This window comes from Melopsittacus undulatus, chromosome W (genome assembly GCF_012275295.1).
Source record: "Melopsittacus undulatus isolate bMelUnd1 chromosome W, bMelUnd1.mat.Z, whole genome shotgun sequence".
NCBI classification, from domain to species: domain Eukaryota; kingdom Metazoa; phylum Chordata; class Aves; order Psittaciformes; family Psittaculidae; genus Melopsittacus; species Melopsittacus undulatus.
Window position 1 is genome coordinate 2493118 of NC_047558.1, and position 20247 is coordinate 2513364.

The 20247-nt window shown below is 41.9% G+C and overlaps 1 protein-coding gene across 1 annotated transcript; it reads left to right on the forward strand.

Moving 5' to 3' along the window:
- Positions 1-1734: 1734 nt before the first annotated feature.
- Positions 1735-15386, forward strand: LOC117438026 (dnaJ homolog subfamily A member 2-like). The gene is made up of 9 exons (XM_034073388.1): positions 1735-1900; positions 4531-4590; positions 5507-5730; positions 7140-7220; positions 7542-7675; positions 9408-9604; positions 13820-13964; positions 14135-14262; positions 14773-15386. Exons 1-9 carry the CDS (start codon positions 1823-1825, stop codon positions 14959-14961), a joined length of 1236 nt encoding a protein of 411 aa, XP_033929279.1. The 5' UTR covers positions 1735-1822; the 3' UTR covers positions 14962-15386.
- The last annotated feature ends 4861 nt before the right edge of the window (positions 15387-20247 follow it).

Below are 20247 nucleotides of genomic sequence, written 5' to 3' on the forward strand. Positions count from 1 at the left end.
GCAAGGGGGGCGAGTGAGTGAACGAGCTGTGTGTGGACTTGGTTTAAACCACAACAAAGATAAATGATTATAGTTGTGATAAACACATAAATGTATTGGCTTTCGCAGTTATCATAGATGTGGTTATGTGGATATAACTATACAAGTTTATAGTAACAAAAACAAAGCTCGATAAAGACACAAGATGAGCAAAACGGAGTCGTATAGTAGAAGAATCTGTAAAGGTAAAAAAAAGAAAGGGGGGGGGTTTCATGCTTGATAGAAGAAAAGCTAGTGCCTGTAAAATATAGAGTTAAAGTACTTTTTAGCTTAACTTAGGCTGTAGAAAGAGAACAATGTTTATGTTGTTAGCCTGTGGAATTTAGTGGCCCCACTAAATGTGAGTTAACTGTTTCACACTAGTCCTCTAAAGTATCTTTAGTTTTAAAGAACAACGTTTGTGTTGTAAGTCTGTGGTGAAATAACAAGATTTAGTGACCCCTCTAAACATGAAGGAGTTATTTCACACCATCCTTCTACTTATCAGTTATTTCAGAGACAGAGCCTCCCAAACATCTGCTAGCTTGGGATACTCCTTGTCTGCCTGTCCTGCTATAAATTTTGCAGGAAGGTCACACTGATTTAAATCTTTGCTAGTTATCAGAATAATTACAGCTATAGCTGGTTTTTGCTGGTTGTGTGATTACTGGGGCATCCAACTGGGCCAAAGGTGAAAAGTACACTGTGAGGAAGACTGCTTACTTCATCTTGAAGACCCCTACTCACATGAGGAAGACTGCTTACTTCATCCTCAAGACCTCTGCCCACAATCATTGAAGAGCAGTGCGCAGACACCAAGAGGAGGAGACTTCTGATAATAAATTACTGGACTTAATGATAATTTTCCCTGCCTATATGCAGGGATTATGAATATGTATGTGACTAATGGAATTGTGAAAGTATATAAACCTGTAACAAATACTAATCATTTGCACCTCTGGCTATGGTCATGCGCCCAGCGCTGTTTGCTTTTGCTTTATTGACTTTGTCCCTTAATAAAACCTTGTTATCTTGTTTAGAGAAATGAATTCGTATTTCACATAGTTGTCGTAGTTTTAGGCCCTATGACCTTAGTACAAAATGAATGTAAGAAAAACAGGCTAGAAGAACAGGATGCAAGGATAAGAAGTATCTGGGAATAGCAGGTGTCCAGGATGGGCTGCATTTAAACTAACTGATAAGTAGGACAGGAGGATTGTTAGGTCTGTGGTGTTAACAAACCAATTAAGCTGGTATAAGCATGTGTGCTTTAAAGGCTGCCAGAAGTTAGGAAGATTGTTGGAAGAAGTAAACAACCCCCAAAGCCCACTATTATAATTTTGTACGCATGAGGAGAACGTTCTGGAAAATAATGTCATCCATACGTAGCCTCATGAATATGTATGTATGCCCAGGGACTATATAAGGATGGCTTGTGGAGCAACACAGGGATACACGTTAGGGGGAGCTATCTCCCGTGTCTCCCGGCGCCGCAATAAAGAATACTTGCTTGTCAGCTTGAAAAGTTTGTTGATAAGTTTGTTCCTGAAGTTTTCTCTGAATCACAACACAAACCCCCGGAACCCCTGAGTATCCTCTACTACGCCGTGCCGGAATTAGGTCAGGTACCCAAACTGGGCCCAGGAAGTGGTGCCGCACCGACTAAGAATGAAGAGGATGGGCGGGTTCCTCTTCTATCGCGGTGTGGTGACGTGAGGCGCTTGCGTGTGACGTTGTAGCGGCTTTCATCCTGCTCTGGGTCTCGCTCTCCCTGTTTCCTGGCTCGTCTCCGTCTGCTGCTGCTATGGCGAAAGTAGCTGACACGAAGCTTTATGACATCCTGGGTGTGCTACCCCTGGCCTCCGACAACGAGCTCAAGAAGGTGGGGGGTTTGGTGGGGGGTTGTGTGCGTCCGCGAGTGTCCGCGAGTGATGGTGTCGGCGCCCAGGCAGAGTGAGTGCTAGCGCTGTAGGGAGGAGGGACTTGTCGCCGGGCAGGGTCCCGCGGGGCGGCTGAGGTGCGTAGTCCCGGGGCTGTTGCGCGGAGCGAGGCCAGCGCGGGGAGAGTAGCCTGAAAGCGTTAACCTGCCTGGCTGAGGCCTACAGGGGTGCGCCGCCAGGGGAAAGCGTTCGGAGCCGCCGCATTCTACGGAGGTAGGCCACACTGCGTGGCCGCGGGGACTTGGCGGGTGGGAAGCGCTCTCGTAGCAGAGTAGGCTATGGCTAGGGCCCAGAGGAGAGAGGATCGGCGGGAGGAGGGTGCAGCGGGGCCCGCTCGTGCTGCCTGTGTTCCTGGCCCGGTGCCGCTGGCGGTTGCTCGCCTCGTCCTCGCAGCGCCGCGTCCCTTCCGCGAGGTGCAGACTTGGAGCTGGGTTATCAGAATTTTAATTCAGTGCGTCCATTCATTTCTGTAGTGTAGAAACCACTTTTTTTTCTGGAAGGACTTGATGGCCATTTACACGTAAGGGAGGAGAATTAACTAGGCAGTTTACTAGCAGTGACCTGTTTCTGCTGGTGGGTGGTGCTGGTATTAACTGTCATGCATGTGACAACCTAATTCGTACAGGCAATGGCAGTGTTGAAATAGTGTTAGAGGTGGAAGGCCTTTTGGTAAGAGGGTGGTGCTGTATAACAAATCCAATCAAGTAGAACATTTTTTTTCTTTCCTTACTGAATTTTCTTAAAGGTATCCGTGTACTGTAAGAATCAAAAACTGACAGCAGTTTTCTGCTTGGATAGCTTGTGCTGCTCAATACTTGCTATCAATTAGATGTACCAGGGAATGTAAAGTTTCCAACACCAAGAAGTTTGTATATCTTATTGTCACCGGGAGGTCACATGGATGCTTTATTAATCTGATATTTTAATCTATATAACAGTATAGAAAAGTGAAAACTAGTAATGGGTCAGTCAAAAGGGGCTGAGACAAATTAGTGAGTTTTAACTTTTATTGAAGTTGTAATACTGTGCCAGTGTAGACCTTGGTTCTGGATCTGTTTCTGATTAAATAAATAGTGGTAGCTTCCTTTTGGCCCATGGGTAGTCTTAAGAATTTATCTGAACTGGCATGCTGTTATCAGCAAAGATGTGAGTGCTTGCTCTTTAAAAATTAGCATGCAAGCTCTTCTTTAACTGATAACGTTGTGTAGGTTTTCACTTTAATTTTCAGGGTTTGGTGGAGGTTTTCTATTTGTTTTCTTACACAGAAAACAGTGTGTGGGGAAAATACTTTTTTATTACAGAGTATGTACATTTGTGGAAGACTATGCTTTGTTACTGACAGGTAATTTGTCCTAATAAGATCTATGATTTTTGTTCTTTCCACTTACTGTGGTTTAAAATACTTGGCTTGTATTAGTAATGTTCTGGGGGTTTTATTAGTTCCTTATCAAACATTATTTCTTGATTGCATGCAGAAGTACAGAGTATTTCAAGTTGATTAATAAAGAGAAGTAACTGCAAATACAAAAAAGGAATCTTGTTCCAGTACAGAATGATAAGTTATGATCTCTGTAAAACTTTGTGTCTAAAACTCTCTCAATGTTGTAGTTCTAAAGAGTTGGTTTAGATGCTCAGTTCTACAGAAATAGAGTTTTTGAAAAATCCACTCTAAGAACCAGTTTCAGTTGTTTGCAGTTTCATCAATGTAGCTTTTTTAATATGTATCATTTAAAAACTAGACTGTATACCATGTAATTTATTATCTGTCCCTAGATTGTTACTGGTGGTGTTGAGGTGGAGTGGGGGGGGGAGAGCTGAGGTCTTTACTGTCATAAACTCAAAGTGTAGGAAAAGCCTCTGTGTGTCCTGTTACTTGCTTTGATCCTCTAAAATATAAGCAAAATGGATGAAGTACTGCTGTGGAGAAAGTGATGGTCCTGAGAGTCAAAGTACTGGTCAAAAAAAGCATTCTGAAAAAATCTCTTCTGGAGACTGGACTGTAATTCCTCCTACTGTTTTACAACAATGAAGTTAAATAAAAGCAATGATCTGTACACTTCTGCACATGTAACTCATATACTTAGTTCAGACTGAGAATATATTTTCCATTATTGATATGTAAGGAAGAATAAAATGTGTGTTGTGAGGATTGACTGATAGAGTTGAATGAGGAGCTGAGGCAGACATTTTGTTATTAATGTGTTGCTATGATTGAGGTGAAAGACAAATGAGTTGAAACTTTAAACTGTATTGTAGGTTTTGAGTAGCTTCTGTACAGTAAGTCATTTTCATGAAAGTCTAATGTGATTCTTCCTGTAAGTTAATGAAGATAAGCAGGAAAACTACTAGCTATTGTTCTATAGTTGTGTTTAAATGCAGGTGCAGTTAGTTTATATCAATGTCGGAATTTTTTTATGTATGTCAACATTTCACTGTATGAATGATTTCAAAATACTAATTTTCTCACTTTGCTCTATTAGTATTTTCTTTGTTCCTGAAGATGCAACTTGACTTTCTCAGAAAAGTACTGATTAATCAATATTTAAACTAATTTCATACCTCTTTCAACTAGGCATATAGAAAGCTGGCCAAGGAATACCACCCTGATAAGAATCCAAATGCAGGAGACAAAGTAAGACTCTCTTTTTTACATTTGCTATTACAAATAGCATCTAAGGAACCAAATACAGGTGGTGTTACAAGTTGTTAAAAAATAACTGTGAGAGGGAACCCGGTCTTGTCTACTTCTTCCCAACCTCAAAATCTACTAGCATACCTTGTGAAAAAATGCAGCAGTTTGCCGAGTCAAATTGGTTGCTGAGGGAAAACTGCCTGTCTTCATCTGTTGAGATGATGTCAGCTGGCATTGGTATCTAAATAGGTATTTGGAAAAGATAGTAAATTTTCCAGCATGGAAGAATGGACATGCTGAGGTTCTTGAAACTGCTGCAGCATAGAACAGATATGTGGGGAGGTTAAATTAGATTTGTTATGCTAATAGCAATTAAAAAATATCAATTAAGTTGATTCAGCTGAATCTCTAACAGAACTGATGTCTAATGGTTGCTTAGAGGTGAGCAGAGATGACTGTGAAAAGGTACTCATTTGGTTTGAGGACAAACACATGAATATATGCATTTTAGTAGGTTGCACAACTGTTAGTGTATTTTAACAGCCTAACATCTTGAAGTCTTTGCCATTAGTGTGTAACTAGGTTTTCCTTCCCTGTTGGCTGCTGCAGTGTTGTGTAATTGGGGCTCTTTGGTTGGATTTTCTCTTTGTTCTTTGTAAGAAAACCGTCTTGTGCAGTCTGCCATAAAGAAGCAAAGTCAATTAAATTTTGCCATAAAATGTCTTATTTTACGATAAGAGGTAACACAATAAGCCCAAGTCTGGCTTTTAAGTCTCACATATTAGAATTAAGGTAGGAAACTGTTCTGTTGTGTACCTTCCTAATTGAGTGTTTGTGCTGGGTAGGAGCCAGTAGTAAAATGCTCCCTTGAAGTTCTAAATTATCATGCACTGTTTTGATTCTGTTCCTCTTCTAGTTCAAAGAAATAAGTTTTGCCTATGAAGTATTGTCAAATCCAGAGAAACGTGAGCTATATGACAGATATGGAGAACAGGGCCTTCGAGAAGGTAGTGGTGGAAGCAGTGGAATGGATGATATTTTCTCCCATATCTTTGGTGGTGGATTGTTCAATTTCATGGGTGGTCAGAGTAGAAGTCATAATGGTAGAAGAAGAGGAGAAGATATGATGCATCCACTCAAGTGAGTATCTTGATACTTGAATTTGTAATTTCAGACTTTCCTGATCAGTACTTGACTCTGCTAATTATATTCCTTATATGGTTTTCAGTTCAGATATTCTGTGGTCTACACCTACTTTTCAGACCTGCATGTTGTTTGTAGCCCAGAAGGCAGTCATCTTGAGTAACTTAAATTACTTACCCTTACGGAACACCTAATACTCTGCCTGGTTATTAGTCTGTATATACTTTATTAGCATTATTTTCTTGGTTTTGCTCCTTAATTATGTTCAGAAACCCTAATCTGAAAAAGTATTCAGCAATCAAGTATTACTCATGAGCTGGATTCTTAAGAAAGCAGAGGTACTAAGGCTCTGGAAAGACTTGCATTTATAGCATAATACCATCTGGAACTGAAGTGTAACTGCATAGTTAATGGAAAAGCATGTGTGGTGGGTTTGGTCTGGGTGTTTTGTTGCTAGTTTTTTGGGGTGTTTTTTTGGTTTTTTTTGGGGTGGTATTTTTTTTTAATGCCATGCTTGAATATCGCATCTAATTGGTTTTTGTAGCTCTCTGCTTACAGTCATGGTTGGCTTTTTTGCCTACTGATCTGGTCCTTTCTAAGTTCTTTCTGAATTAAGCTTTATCTTTCCTGTGGTTGGCAAGCCATGCTTGATAAAGTCTGTTAACATTTACATGCTTGCTTAGCTTAGTAGCTAGTACTGCATGCTCTATTATTAATTAGCTTTGGTTTTGTTGTTGTTCGTAAACACTGATGCCAGGCAACCTTTTCTCAATACATGGAGTTGAAATTTCTATCCACTAACAAACCCTTTTAGGAGAAATACTGAATGGGTTCATAAACTCATACATTTCTGTCAATATATGAATATTATTGGAGTTTAATAGTGTATTCAAGAGCTTGTAAAAAAAGTTAAAACATGAACAGATCTAAAGAATTGAATGGCCTTGTGGACATGCTAAGCCTTCCCCACTAGACTATCTCATGTGGAAAGCCTGATAAGTCTTTTGAATGCATTCTTATGTATGCATGCTAAAAATATTGTCAGGACTGTCTTAGAGGGGTGGTTTTCTCACCTGCCTGGTAGAATAAACAAACAAGTTGCCTATGACTGATAAACCCAAAAAATGCTAGATCAGCTGGCATTCTATTGAGAAGCACAAGCAATCCTGTCTGGTTTCTTCTGAAACTGTTCAGGATTGCATGTGTATATTCATATGTATAGAAAAGGTTTTTAATGGCTCCTTGTGAAAGCTAAAATGGTGCTTTAAAATCTTTTATTTTAATAGCAGATACAGTCTTTCTATGAAGCTCTATTTTTCTTTAAATTTGTCCTAGGTAACTATTTTTATTACATGGGGAAAGCAAGTTGTTAAATTATAACCTAGGAGAAATGCTTTATTTTGTAGAGTCTCTTTAGAAGATCTGTATAATGGCAAGACAACTAAACTACAGCTTAGCAAGAATGTCCTTTGTAGTGCATGTAATGGGTAAGTTTGCTTATATTTTTTAGTTCTCTGGTTGTTTTGTCATATAGTGTAATGAAGCATCTCCTATGTCAGATCTGTATTGGTATTTGACTCGCTGGAGCCTGCTCTCAAACCAGAAAACTGTTGATCTTGAATGATACTGTTGATGGAGCTGGAACTATTCAAGGGCTTTTTCTGGGGGGAAGTGGGGAGGAAAGAACCTAATTATAATTGGCAGTGCTATTAGGTATGTTAACCTACTGATTTAGAGTGTGTTTGGTCCTATGTTTCTGGAAGGAAAAAAGAAGTTACTTTTCATGCAACTGATGCTTTCTATTCTAGGCAGGGAGGGAAGGCTGGAGCTGTTCAGAAATGTAATGCTTGCCGGGGTAGAGGTGTACGTATCATGATCAGGCAGCTTGCTCCTGGAATGGTTCAGCAGATGCAGTCTGTATGCTCTGACTGCAACGGAGAAGGTAGGCCAAGCTATTCTATGTTACTAAATACATTCACTTGGATTCAACCTCCTGATTAAATCTTGGGAGGAATATATCCAGGACCATGTTGCTCCTGTCTAATCAGTTGGGTCTCAGTCTGATGTCAACATGAAGAAATCATTTTACTTGGAATAGCAGCGAAGTTTACAGTTTTTACTGTAAATTTACTGCTTTTCAGTATTTAAATTTACAGTAAATTTAAATACTGAAAAGCAGCATGTAAATTTACAGTAAATTACTGTAATAAAATACAGTAAAATACGGAAAAAATATACAGTAATTTACATACTGAAAAGCAGCCTGGAAGCTTGAACAGTAAGGCTTAAAAACACTTAGATGTGAATATTACTTGTTGCTATTACTGTTACAGTAAACCCCAAGATTTTGTTTTAGAAGCTTTTTATCTTTTTGCAGTCTCCTAACATCCAAGGACAGGTTTAAGCTTTAAAACGGAAACTTAAAGTTGAATTTTAACTTCTTCAAATTAAGATACCTTTTCCTAAATTGGTTGTGTTTGGGGGAACCACTTCAGCACGTGATCTGCACTCTGCAATTCCTTTTTAGATCTTCTGCAGTTTGCAGAGTAGTAATGTCACCTTGTGGGTGATTTTCTCTTAACAATACTTAGAAATTAGAGTTGATTTGTGACTAGTCAAAACATTTCATAAATGATGTTGTCCCTGGCTGTCCTGTTTTCAGTTTACATACTTAACCTACATATTTAGTAGTTTCAACTGTGTCATAATGTATTGCTTTGTTTCACAGAAAGGTGGTTTAGGCTGGCACCTGCTTGTGGCACTTAAAGCAGTGTTGGATAAGTACTGAAACTGTATGGTGCATGTGGCCTAGTATTTTGATTACTCTGTACAAAGCAAATAGCTTATTTGAAAAATAAAGATGAGATAGAACAGAGAATTTAAGTCATTTTGGTAGTCATTCTTCAGTTTGGACAAAATAAGTGTCTTACTAGAGGTAACAAATGGTGTGAAAACCTATTTGGTTTAAGAGTATAGAAGTCAACTTCATAATATGTCAGATCCCTTCCGTGGGAAAACTTTTATACGTTGCTTTTGCATGAAACTGTGATTTGGCCACATATCTTGCCCCCGTTTTGTATGCAAGACTTGCTAGTTCTATTGACTGCATCTCCATAGTATTTGGTGGTGGTGGTGGTATCCTGGAAAATGGGGCTGTCAGTGAACAGAACCTGGTAATCCTTTTTTGACTGTTGTTAACAGAAGTGGAACTAAGCTTCCTAAATTCATTGAAAGAGTTTGGAATTTATTGTGATTTAAGGGAGGGGAGGTGTTTCAGTTTGGTTTTGGCTTCATCCTTCTATAGCTGTCATCCTCTAGCATAACAATGAATGGAAAAGTGTTTTTTAAGAGCAGAAAGTTGAGTGGTGAGGATACTGGAGTCAAATTAAGATTTAAGGAATACTAGAAGTTGTAGACAGTCTCATTTTGCCTTTCTCTAAAGTACTCTCGCTTTTCAAACTTGGTGTATCTTTGTATGTCTTCCCTTTCACCCCCCTTTTTTTTTTCCTTCTTCTCTCAGCCAGGGTAAATTGAGCTTAGCTTTCCTCTTGTGAGGAATTTGTAAAACAACATCTGAATCACTAGTTGTGTTGCATGAATTCCTCAGCCTACTCTCTTCAGAATCAGATGCAGTTATGTGGAAATCTCCAAACTCAAAATTTGTCTGTCTTTAGGTGAAGTAATTAATGAAAAAGACCGCTGTAAAAAATGTGAAGGGAAGAAGGTGGTCAAAGAGGTAAAAATACTTGAAGTCCATGTAGACAAAGGCATGAAGCATGGGCAAAGAATTACATTCAGTGGAGAAGCAGATCAGGCTCCAGGTGTGGAACCAGGTGATATTGTCCTCTTACTCCAGGAAAAAGAGAATGAGGTAATGCTTTTGAGTTTATATTTTAAAAGCCTTTTATCCTAGTCCTCAATATAGATGGATGTTCCTTTAAAGTAATTGATATAGTTGCAACTCTGGGGGAGATGGTGAATAGCTTTTAATAGATTTATAGCAAGTAACATGGCTTTCATGGTGAGCCAGAAAAACTTTCCAAGTCTGTAGCCAGAGGACATGCAGATTCTAGTGTTTCCTCATGCTAATAAAAGGTAGCTTTCTCTGATCAGCTCAGGCTGACTCTGATACAGTGGACGTTAACTTCAATGTGCTTTGCTTGCAACACTAACAAAATGCTAAGTGTTGCTTTCTTCTCTTGTCTTATGACATGGCAGGAAACTCCTTTTAAAATCCTCAGATGGTGCTTTCTGTCTCTGCTACTGTGATTCTGGAAATACATCATGGAATAATGATATTACTTATTTCCTTAACTGAACAAATAAACATAATTATTTTGTAGTAGTTTAGTAAGCATAAGCCCTAACATATTTTGGAGTATAAACACAGCACTTTTGAATTAAGTATTGCAAATTACCTTTTCCTGTGTTAAGACTCCCATAGGGTAGAGTTGAGGTGCCTGCTTTTTTTTGTTTGTTTGTTTGCTTTTGTTTTGGGTTTGTTTTTTTTGGGGGGTGGGTATTTGTTTGTTTTTTGTATTATACTCTGGAAAAATGTTGACTAGAACGGTGGTGTTGGGAAATTCTATAATGACAAAGAATAGCACTGGGTACAAATATAAATTCCAGTCATGTATAAGGATACAGAATTGTAGAATAGTTAGGGTTGGAAAGGACCTTAAGATCATCTAGTTCCAACCCCCCTGCCATGGGCAGGGACACCTCACACTAAACCATATCACCCAAGGCTTCATCCAACCTGGCCTTGAACACTGCCAGGGATGGAGCATTCACAACCTCCTTGGGCAACCCATTCCAGTACCTCACCACCCTAACAGTAAAGAATTTCTTCCTTATATCCAGTCTAAACCTCTGCTGTTTAAGTTTCAACCCGTTACCCCTTGTCCTATCACTACAGTCCCTAATGAACAGTCCTTCACCAGCAACCCTGTAGGTCCCCTTCAAATACTGGAAGGCTGCTATGAGGTCTCCATGCAGCCTTCTCTTCTCCAGGCTGAACAGCCCCAACTTTCTCAGCCTGTCTTCATATGGGAGGTGCTCCAGTCCCCTGATCATCCTCGTGGCCCTCCTCTGGACTTGTTCTAACAGTACCATGTCCTTTTTATGTTGAGGACACCAGAACTGCACACAGTACTCCAAGTGAGGTCTGACGAGAGCAGAGTAGAGGAGCAGGATCACCTCCTTTGACCTGCTGGTCACGCTTCTTTTGATGCAGCCCAGGATACGGTTGGCTTTCTGGGCTCTGAGTGCACACTGCTGGCTCATGTTCATTTTCTCATCCTCCAACACCCCCAAGTCCTTCTCCGCAGGGCTGCTCTGAATATCCTTTTTTCCCAACCTGTACCTGTGCCTAGGATTGCTCCCACCCAGGTGTAGGACCTTGCACTTGGCATGGTTAAACTTCATGAGGTTGGCATCAGCCCACCTCGCAAGCGTGTCAAGGTCCCTCTGAATGGCATTCCTTCCCTCTAGCGTATCAACTGAACCACACAGCTTGGTGTCATTGGCAAAATTGCTGAGGGGCGTACTCAATCCTACTGTCCATGTCACCGACAAAGATGTTGAACAAGACCGGTCCCAACACCAGTCCCTGATGGACACCACTCGTTACTGGTTTCCAGCTGGACATTGATCCGTTGACCACAACTCTTTGTATGCAGCCATCTACCCAGTTCTTTATCCACTGAGTGGTCCACCTATCAAATTGATCTCTCTTCAATTTAGAGACAAGGATGTTATGAAGGGGGCCTACAGGGATGCTGGGGAGGCACTATTCATTAGGGACTGTAGTGTTAGGACAAGGGGTAACGGGTTGAAACTTAAACAGCAGAGGTTTAGACTGGATATAAGGAAGAAATTCTTTACTGTTAGGGTGGTGAGGTACTGGAATGGGTTGCCCAGGGAGGTTGTGAATGCTCCATCCCTGGCAGTGTTCAAGACCTGGTTGGTTGAAGCCTTGAGTGGTATGGATATGGTTTAGTGTGAGGTGTCCCTGCCCATGGCAGGGGGGTTGGAACTAGATGATCTTGAGGTCCTTTCCAATCCTAACTATTCTATGATTCTATGTGGGTCAGTGTCAAACACTTTGCACAAGTCCGGGTAGATTACATCAACTGCTCCACCCCGTCCATCATTTCCATAGCCCCATCATAGAAGGCTACCAAATTAGTCAGGCAGGATATCCCCTTAGTGGAGCCATGCTGGCTGTCACCAAGCACCTTGTTTTTCATGTGCCCTAGCATGCCTTCCAGGAGAATCTGCTCCCAGATTATTGCCAGGCACAGAGGTGAGATTGACTGCTCTGTAATTCCCTGGGTCTTTCATTTACCCCTTCTTGAAAATGGGGGTTATATTTCCCTTTTCCAGTTGTTGGGATCTTCACCTGACTGCCATGATTTTTCAAATATGATGGCCAGTGGCTTTGCAACTTCATTCACGAGCTCCTTCAGGACCCGCGGATGGATTTCGTCAGGGCCCGTAGACTTGTGTACGTTCAGGTTCTTAAGATGGTCTCGAACCTGATCCTCTTGTACAGTGGGCCCAAGGTCTAGATTTTCACAGTCCCTGCATCTGCCTTCCAAGACTTGGGTGGTGCAGTCAGAGCCTTTGCCAGTGAAGACCAAGGCAAAGAAGTCATTCAGAACCTCAGCCTTCTCCAAATACTGTGTAGCCAGTTCTCCTAATAGCTTCCGGAGGCGGCCTACATTGTCCCTAGTCTGTTTTTTAGCTGCTACATACCTATAAAACCCCTTCCTGTCATCTTTAACATCCCTAGACAAGTTTAGCTCCAATTGGGCCTTAGCTTTCCTAACCCGATCCTTAACTTCCTGGACAACATCCCTGTATTCTTCCCAGGCCACCTGTCCTTGCTTCCACCCTTTATAAGCCTCTTTTTTCCTGTGAATTTTTCTCAGCAGCTCCTTATCCATCCAAGGAGGTCTCCAGGCCCTCCTGCTGCACTTCCTTCTAGTTGGGATACAACACTCCTGAGCTTGTAGTAGGTATTCCTTGAATATTAACCCAAGAGTCTTGGGCCCCCCTGCCCTCTAGGGCTATATTCCATGGAACCTTGCTAAGCAGGTTCCTGAAGAGGCCAAAGTCTGCTCTCTTGAAGTCCAGGGCACTGAGCTTACTGCATGCTCTTCTCATTGTCTTGAGGACCTCAAATTTGACTATATAATGTTGGTTATCTGAAAGCTAAGTACTTTGTAAGCTTTTCAAAGCAGTGTCAAGGACTGATATGTTTATCAGTTTTACATAGCTCTGTACACATTCTTTTCCTTTTTTCTCTGATATGGGTTGAAATATGGCATTGCAGTTGATTTTTGACTATGATAAGGGAGAAACCACCTGTAAGCATACAGAGCAATCAGAGGTGCATGATGGCATCAAATTCCAGATAGTGGATGCCACTTCTGGTTTAGTCTTCTAATAAGCTACATCTAGTTTTACAGTATTAAGAGTTCTGAAAAATACCATTCCTTGTCCTAATGAGTAAAGCTAGACTGACTTTTAGCAAAGCTTTCAGTGCTCATAATTTCTGATGAGGTAGGAGTCACGTTTCTACCAGATTTACTCTGATTAAGACTCCTGAGTGGTGTTAAGACCACTTATGGCAGATGTGTACTAATTGATCAAAGCCTTGCTGTAGATGAAGTTAGCTGAAGCAGATATGCATGATAACTGATAATGTTGAGAAACAAAGATGTGGTGTTTGTACTCCAATGCAGGGCAAGTGGTGTCAAACTTTTAAGTTTTGCTTATAGATTGCTTATATGGAAGATCTTGGGGTTGAGAGAGTACTGCTGCTGTATTGACCTCCTTGTTTAATTTGATAAGGTAAGCCTCATATGATGTAGTGTGGCTTGCCTTATCTTGAATGACACTTTGATCAAGCACAAACTTTCCAAGTATGCTATTCTATTTGAATTAACAGAATCATGTTAACTTTGTACAAAAGAGGCTTCTCTGGCATTGAGTTTTAAGAGTAAATAATTCTAAATAATGAGTCTCAGAGATATGATTATGGTACTAGAAAATGCATCCCCTGATTTCTGTGGTTTAGGTGTTCCAGCGGGATGGGAATGACTTGCATATGACACACAAGATTGGACTCGTTGAAGCACTGTGTGGATTTCAGTTCATGTTTAAGCACCTTGATGGACGTCAAATTGTTGTTAAATATCCTCCTGGAAAAGTAATTGAACCAGGTAAACTTGACCTGATAAGGACTACTTTGACTATGCTTTTGTGATTCTTTAAAACTTAATCCCATTCTTTTTGTCCTGTTAACTGAACCTAAACTAGAGAAATTAAGACAATTGTATAGAGAGAATTGTTCTGAAGAGCACTCTCCAGCTTACTTTTCTTTGAATTGCAGGTTGTATTCGTGTAGTCAGAGGTGAAGGAATGCCACAGTATCGTAATCCTTTTGAGAAGGGCAATCTTTACATTAAATTTGACGTTCAGTTTCCTGAAAATAACTGGATTAGCTCAGAAAAGCTTACAGTAAGTAGTTTTTCAGGCACAGATACAGTGGTCTTATTTGACCGTGTGTGCAAAGTATGTGTGGGTATGCTTGTTTTCAGTGCTTAAATTTAGATGCAAGTATAGTTGTTCTTTTACCATCGTTTATCAGCAACATGTAACTTGAAAGTACCTATTGGAATGCTGATTTATGGAACCTGTGTTTAAAAGCTGTGTAAATGTTAAGCAGATGAGGGCAGGAGGAAGAATCTTCTTGCTGTTGTGTGATACACTGTGAAAACTTAACTGTATTCCCTGATTGTACCTCTGGCTGATATGTGGAGGTGTGGGTTTTCCCTAAGTAGTGTCTTCCAGTTGATATGAATACTTTGGGTACTTTTAAATAAGTATGCACCTCCAGGTTTTGTATCAACTTATTAGACTTCTAAACCAAACCTGCTTTGAGGGGAAGTTTTGAAGTTGTGGGAAACTGGTTGCTTTATTTTAGCAGTTGTAAATGCAGTACTGAATATACTTATTCTTTTGGGGCAGGAACTTGAAGATCTTCTGCCAGCTAGACCAGAATTTCCCAATGTAATTGGTGATGCAGAAGAGGTAGATCTTCAGGAATTTGATACCACTAGAGGTTCAGGTGGTGGCCAGAGACGTGAAGCTTATAATGATAGTTCTGATGAAGAAAGCAGCCATCATGGACCTGGGGTGCAGTGTGCCCATCAGTAAATGTTTGTCTAAAAAAGTTGCACAAGGATTTTTCTTTCAAATTTTGCCTGACTTGTTTTCAGCAATCCAGCTGGATTGTATAAGTAATCCAGATGAACCAGTGGACATCTGTTGCTGTATGTGTAATTTTTTGAATTGGTTTATAGTATCTACAGAGTGTAACTTAAGCTATAACCACAAGCTTACATCTTCATTTTGACTGTGTAACAGAATAAAGCACTTGAAGATAGGACTCCTTTTCACATGGGTTTTACGTTTGCCCTTGTATCAGTGCTTGATTTTTACCAGTTTTGTGTAGATTAAGTTTCATTTTTAAATTCAAGCTCTACATTGTAAAGTTTGTGTACAATTTGTCCTGAGGCTTGGTATTTGGCTGCACCTGCATAACCTGCTGCAAGTAGAATAAAGAATTTTCATAGCCTGTATCTATTATCTTAGATGCATGGTAAATGGGCTTTGCACATAATGGGTTTAGAGCTGACTGGGAACAATGGAAGAGTAAATTAGAAGTGATTGCAAGTTGTTTGGTTTCAGGTTTTGTTGTTGTTGTGGTGGGATTTTGTGGGGGGGGTTGTGGGGTTTTTTTTTGTTGTTTGATTGTTTGCTTGGGTTTTTTGTGGTTTGTTTGTTTTTGTTTGTTTTTTTTTTTCTACCACCTTGTGAACGGCTTCTGAAATTAAAGCAGTTGATGTATAGTATATTTCTTTTGCCTTGTAGCTCTTTCTTTTCCAGTGGCTATAACTGTCTTGTCTACCATCTACACAGTCTTTTTGTACACATATTAGAAACTAAGACGCTGAAACTGCTATAAGATGAGGTTGCAGTTAGATAACAACTGTGTGCCATATGTAAAAGTTGAAATGAGATATGACTAAACCAGCAGGGGGAGGCTGCAGCCATGTCTTTTTTGCAAATAAAACACAAGGGTATCTTAATCAGAAGATAACAACATCTTGTAATCATCTTGTAAATGAGGATTATTAAATCCCTACATAATGGTGACTTTAAGTTTTGCATCCCATTCAAAGCCTGATTGAGACTCTCTTCCTAGAGGAATGTTTCTAGTCTTAAATAAATAATTTGCAAAAAGTAATGTTACATTTGAAAACTTGTGGTTGTAGTAATGAAGTTCATGAAGAGATGGAGATTAGTGTTGTAGTTGACAAAAACACTTCGTTGATGTGGAGAGACAAAGTGTAGATGGGTTTGTTACTTTTGCAATAGTTTATGCTTGGTTTGAACTGTTCATAGACTCTTAGAATAGTTAGGGTTGGAAGGCTGCCCTGGAGAATCACATTTCCAACCAGCCCTTCCCTCTTGGTGAGCAGGAGGTCAAGCGTGGCACTTCTCCTTGTCAGCTCCTCTATTACTGGCATAAGGAAGTTGTCTTCCACACAACTGAGGAACCTCCTGCATTGCTTGGGTGGTTGAAATCCCCCATGATGACAAGGGCCTGAGAGCATGAGGCTGTTCCTATCTGTCTATAGAGCACTTCATCTCTCTATGTCATTCTGACCATTTCTTATAGGTCCTGGCAACTGACTGGATGTGTTGGGATGGAATGATGCTCCCCCTCCCTCAACACATCTAGTTTAAAGCTTTCTTGACCAGCCTGGCAAGCCTCCTATGACAAAGGCTCTTCTCCTTTGCTGTCAGACCAGCTCCACCAGCCTCCAGTAGACCTTACCTCCCAAACCGAGTCCCATGTTCTAAATACTCAAACCCCTGACTCTGGCACCACTGTTCTAACCATTTAATAACCTGTTAAATATACCTAGCCTTTTTATGGTCCTCCCCTTTATTCTGGAGAATTGATGAAAAGACTATCTGAGTGCCAGAGCCCCTAACCACCTCTCCCAGAGCTCTACAGAGGACTGTTCTACAATCCTTCTTAATGTTCTCCAGGCTACTGCTATCTATATCACTAGCACCCATATGGATGACTAGAAGTGGGTAATAGTGGGACTTACTAGACCAGGCAGCCTCTCTGCACCATCCCTGATCCAAGCCCCTGGTGGGCAACACACCTCTCTTGAGCCTGGGTCAGGCTGACAGATGGATGCTTCTGTGCCTTTCAATGTAGCGTCCCCTACTACTATGATCCACCACTATTTCCTGGCAGCATGAGTAGTGATCTTCTTCACTGGTGCATCAGCCAATTGTTCATGGGGCGAGGTGTGTGGTTTCCTCATTAGCCCCCTGCAGAACTGCAAAGCAGTTCTGGTTTGGGGACATGAGATTTAGGAGGAAGCCCCTTGGTTTTAATTGTCCTCTTCCTCCTTTTTTTGTTGTTTTTTGGGGGTTTTTTGTTTGGTTGTTTTTTGGTTTGTTTTTTTTTTGTTACTAGTTCACAGCTTCCTGGGTTAACAGCCTCCTTCTTTCCTCCATGAGCTACGATGGGCGCTTGAGACCCCTGCACAGTTTGGGCCTGGGGCAAGTGATCCAGCTTCCTTTCAGCTTCCCTGACATCTTTCAGCCTATTGACAGCATCCTGCAGGTCAGCTACCTGCTGCAGGAGGACCTCCACCAGGGCCCACCAAGTGCAGCCCTGTCCATTGTGCACCCTCCTCAAGAGACCAGTGCAGGCACTCTATACTCTGAACTCTGCACTGCAGCTTTGTCTGGGTGCCTATGCTGGCCACCACCAGGGCAGCCAGAGCAGAACTCCCAGACCGGGCCCTGGTCATGAGGCACACCATCTCACTCACTGCCCCTGTGAAAACTGCCACATAACGCCCTGGTCGCTCGTGCTCCCTGGGGCAGCTTTTCAACCAGTCAGGGCTGGTGCTGTCCCTCCTGGCTCCACCCCCTGTGAGTCAGTTGCTTGCATCAGCTGAGCTGCTGGCTCCTGGGCAAGTCCTGTTGACGACTTGAGGCTCCTTTGGTGGATCTTGCCATTCCGAATTGAAGATCCTGGATGCTGAGCTTCTCCCCACTCAGATGTTGAAGGCATCTTCTCTTGAGCTCTTCACCTCAGCAACTGAGCCTTCTCCAGGCTGAACAGCCCCAACTTTCTCAGCCTGTCTTCATACTGTAGGTGCTCTAGCCCCCTGATCATCCTCGTGGCCCTCCTCTGGACTTGTTCTAACAGTTCCATGTCCTTTTTATGTTGAGGACACCAGAACTGCACACAATACTCCAAGTGAGGTCTCACAAGAGCAGAGTAGAGGGGCAGGATCACCTCCTTTGACCTGCTGGTCACGCTCCTCTTGATGCAGCCCAGGATACGGCTGGCTTTCTGAGCGGCAAGCGCATACCGCCGGCTCATGTTCATTTTCTCATCAACCAACACCCCCAAGTCCTTCTCCACAGGGCTGCTCTGGATCTCTTCTCTGCCCAACCTGTAGCTGTGCCTGGGATTACTCCTACCCAGGTGTAGGACCTTGCACTTGGCATGGTTAGACTTCATGAGGTTGGCATCAGCCCACCTCACAAGTGTGTTAAGGTCCCTCTGGATGGCATTCCTTCCCTCCAGCATATCAACCGAACCACACAGCTTGGTGTCATCAGTAAACTTGCTGAGGGTGCACTCAATCCCACTCTCCATGTCACTGTCCATTCTCTTCCTCCAATTCCTGTAATAATAACTGTTCAGGTGCCATCCTTTCTAGTACACACATTGGGTGTTCAGCTTTGTTCACTGCACGGGTTGCTCTTTGTGCCTCACTTTTGCTTTTCACCTTGTTTACAGGGGTAACTGATGTTGGCATGGATTCATCCTTTGGTTTACCTGAAGTTTCTGTCACCAGGTTTGAGGTGGCTGCATTGTCTGTCACTGGGGTTGGAGTGGCTGCAGTGTCTGTTGTCAGGGTTAGTGTAGCTGCTGCGCTTGGAGGTTGAATAGCCGTGTTGTCTGTTGCTCTTGGTGTTTCAGTAGCTGCTGTGCTTGTCACTGGGGTTGGTATAGCTGCTATGCTTGGGGTTTGAGTATCTGTGTTGACTGTTGCTTTGCCATCAGATCCAGGGACATCTTTTTGCTCCTCCTTACAGAACAGGGCCCTATAGGCGTTGACGAAGCCCCAGCACGTTTTCCCTCTCTGGTATTGCCAGGACAACAGCACGCCTCATCTAAGTGTTCTGTGAATTTTTCCAGATTCCACATTTTTTCAGGAGTGAAATTCCAAAGCTTTGGAGGGGCCAGCTGGCTTAAGTGCTTGCCCATATGATCCTACACACCCTGCCAGTCATGACTGTCCAGGCTCAGGGAAGATCTCTTGGTTGTATTCTTAAATAATCATTTAACCTTAGTCAAGACCTGAGCCAGACACTGTTTAGCTTCCAAGATTGGGCATTCTCAGGGTGGTCACACTGTAGGCAAAACTTTGGGTCAGGTGTCCTGTCTCTGCTTCCTCCTGGTTTCTTGTGCCTCTCCTCACTGGCAGAGCATGAGAGACTGAAAAGTCCTTGATTGGGGTAAGCATTACTTAGCAACAACTGGAAACATCAGTGTAATATCAGCATTCTTCTCAGACTGAAGATGAAAACACAGCACTGCACCAGCTACTAAAGGAAAAAAATAATTGTTACACGTGAACCCAGGACACCCTGTTTTAGTTTGAACCCTTTACCCCTTGTCCTATCACTACAGTCCCTGATGAAGAGTTCCTCTCCAGCATCCTTGTAGGCCCCCTTCAGGTATTGGAATGCTGCTCTGAGGTCACCATGCAGCTTCTCTTCTCCAGGCTGAACAGCCCCACCTTTCTTAGCCTGTCTTCATATGGGAGGTGCTCTAAGCCCCCTTATAATCCACATGGTCCTCCTCTGGACTTGCTCCAACAGCTCCATGTCCTTATGTTGAGGACACTGGAACTGCACACAGTACTCCAAGTGAGGTCTCACGAGAGCAGAGGGGCAGGATCACCTCCTTCGACCTGCTGGTCACACTCCTTTTGATACAGCCCAGGATACGGTTGGCTTTCTGGGAATTAAAACATTAAGTTCTCCAGTTCAGTTCAGTTCCTTTTTCTATGCTTTTAATTGGCAAGAATACCATAACAAAGCTGCTTCTCTAAGTGAGGTTTCTCTCCCTGTTGAAGGGAGGAATTTGGAAGATGCCTCTACTTTTCATTACAAATCTGAAGTGTGACTTGTTTAATTATTGCTCAGGTAGACAGTTGTTGATGCTTTATCAATAAGATTGGAGGGACAAACCCCAAGTGTTTCCATGAGTTTGGGTAGGCATTGGTGTTTGAGTGTTGCTGAACATCCTTGTTATAGACTGAAGAAAGAATAAATTGTTTGACCTGTGTTTCAGTATTGACTTCTTATGCTGTGGCATTGTCATGT

Excerpts from the sequence above, each read along its gene's own strand:
- LOC117438026 (XM_034073388.1), top strand. The coding sequence starts at position 1,823 with ATGGCGAAAGTAGCTGACACGAAGCTTTATGACATCCTGGGTGTGCTA. Across the intron at positions 4,591-5,506 it reads ATCCAAATGCAGGAGACAAA|TTCAAAGAAATAAGTTTTGC; the intron begins GTAAGACTCTCT and ends TTCCTCTTCTAG. Across the intron at positions 5,731-7,139 it reads GATATGATGCATCCACTCAA|AGTCTCTTTAGAAGATCTGT; the intron begins GTGAGTATCTTG and ends TTTATTTTGTAG.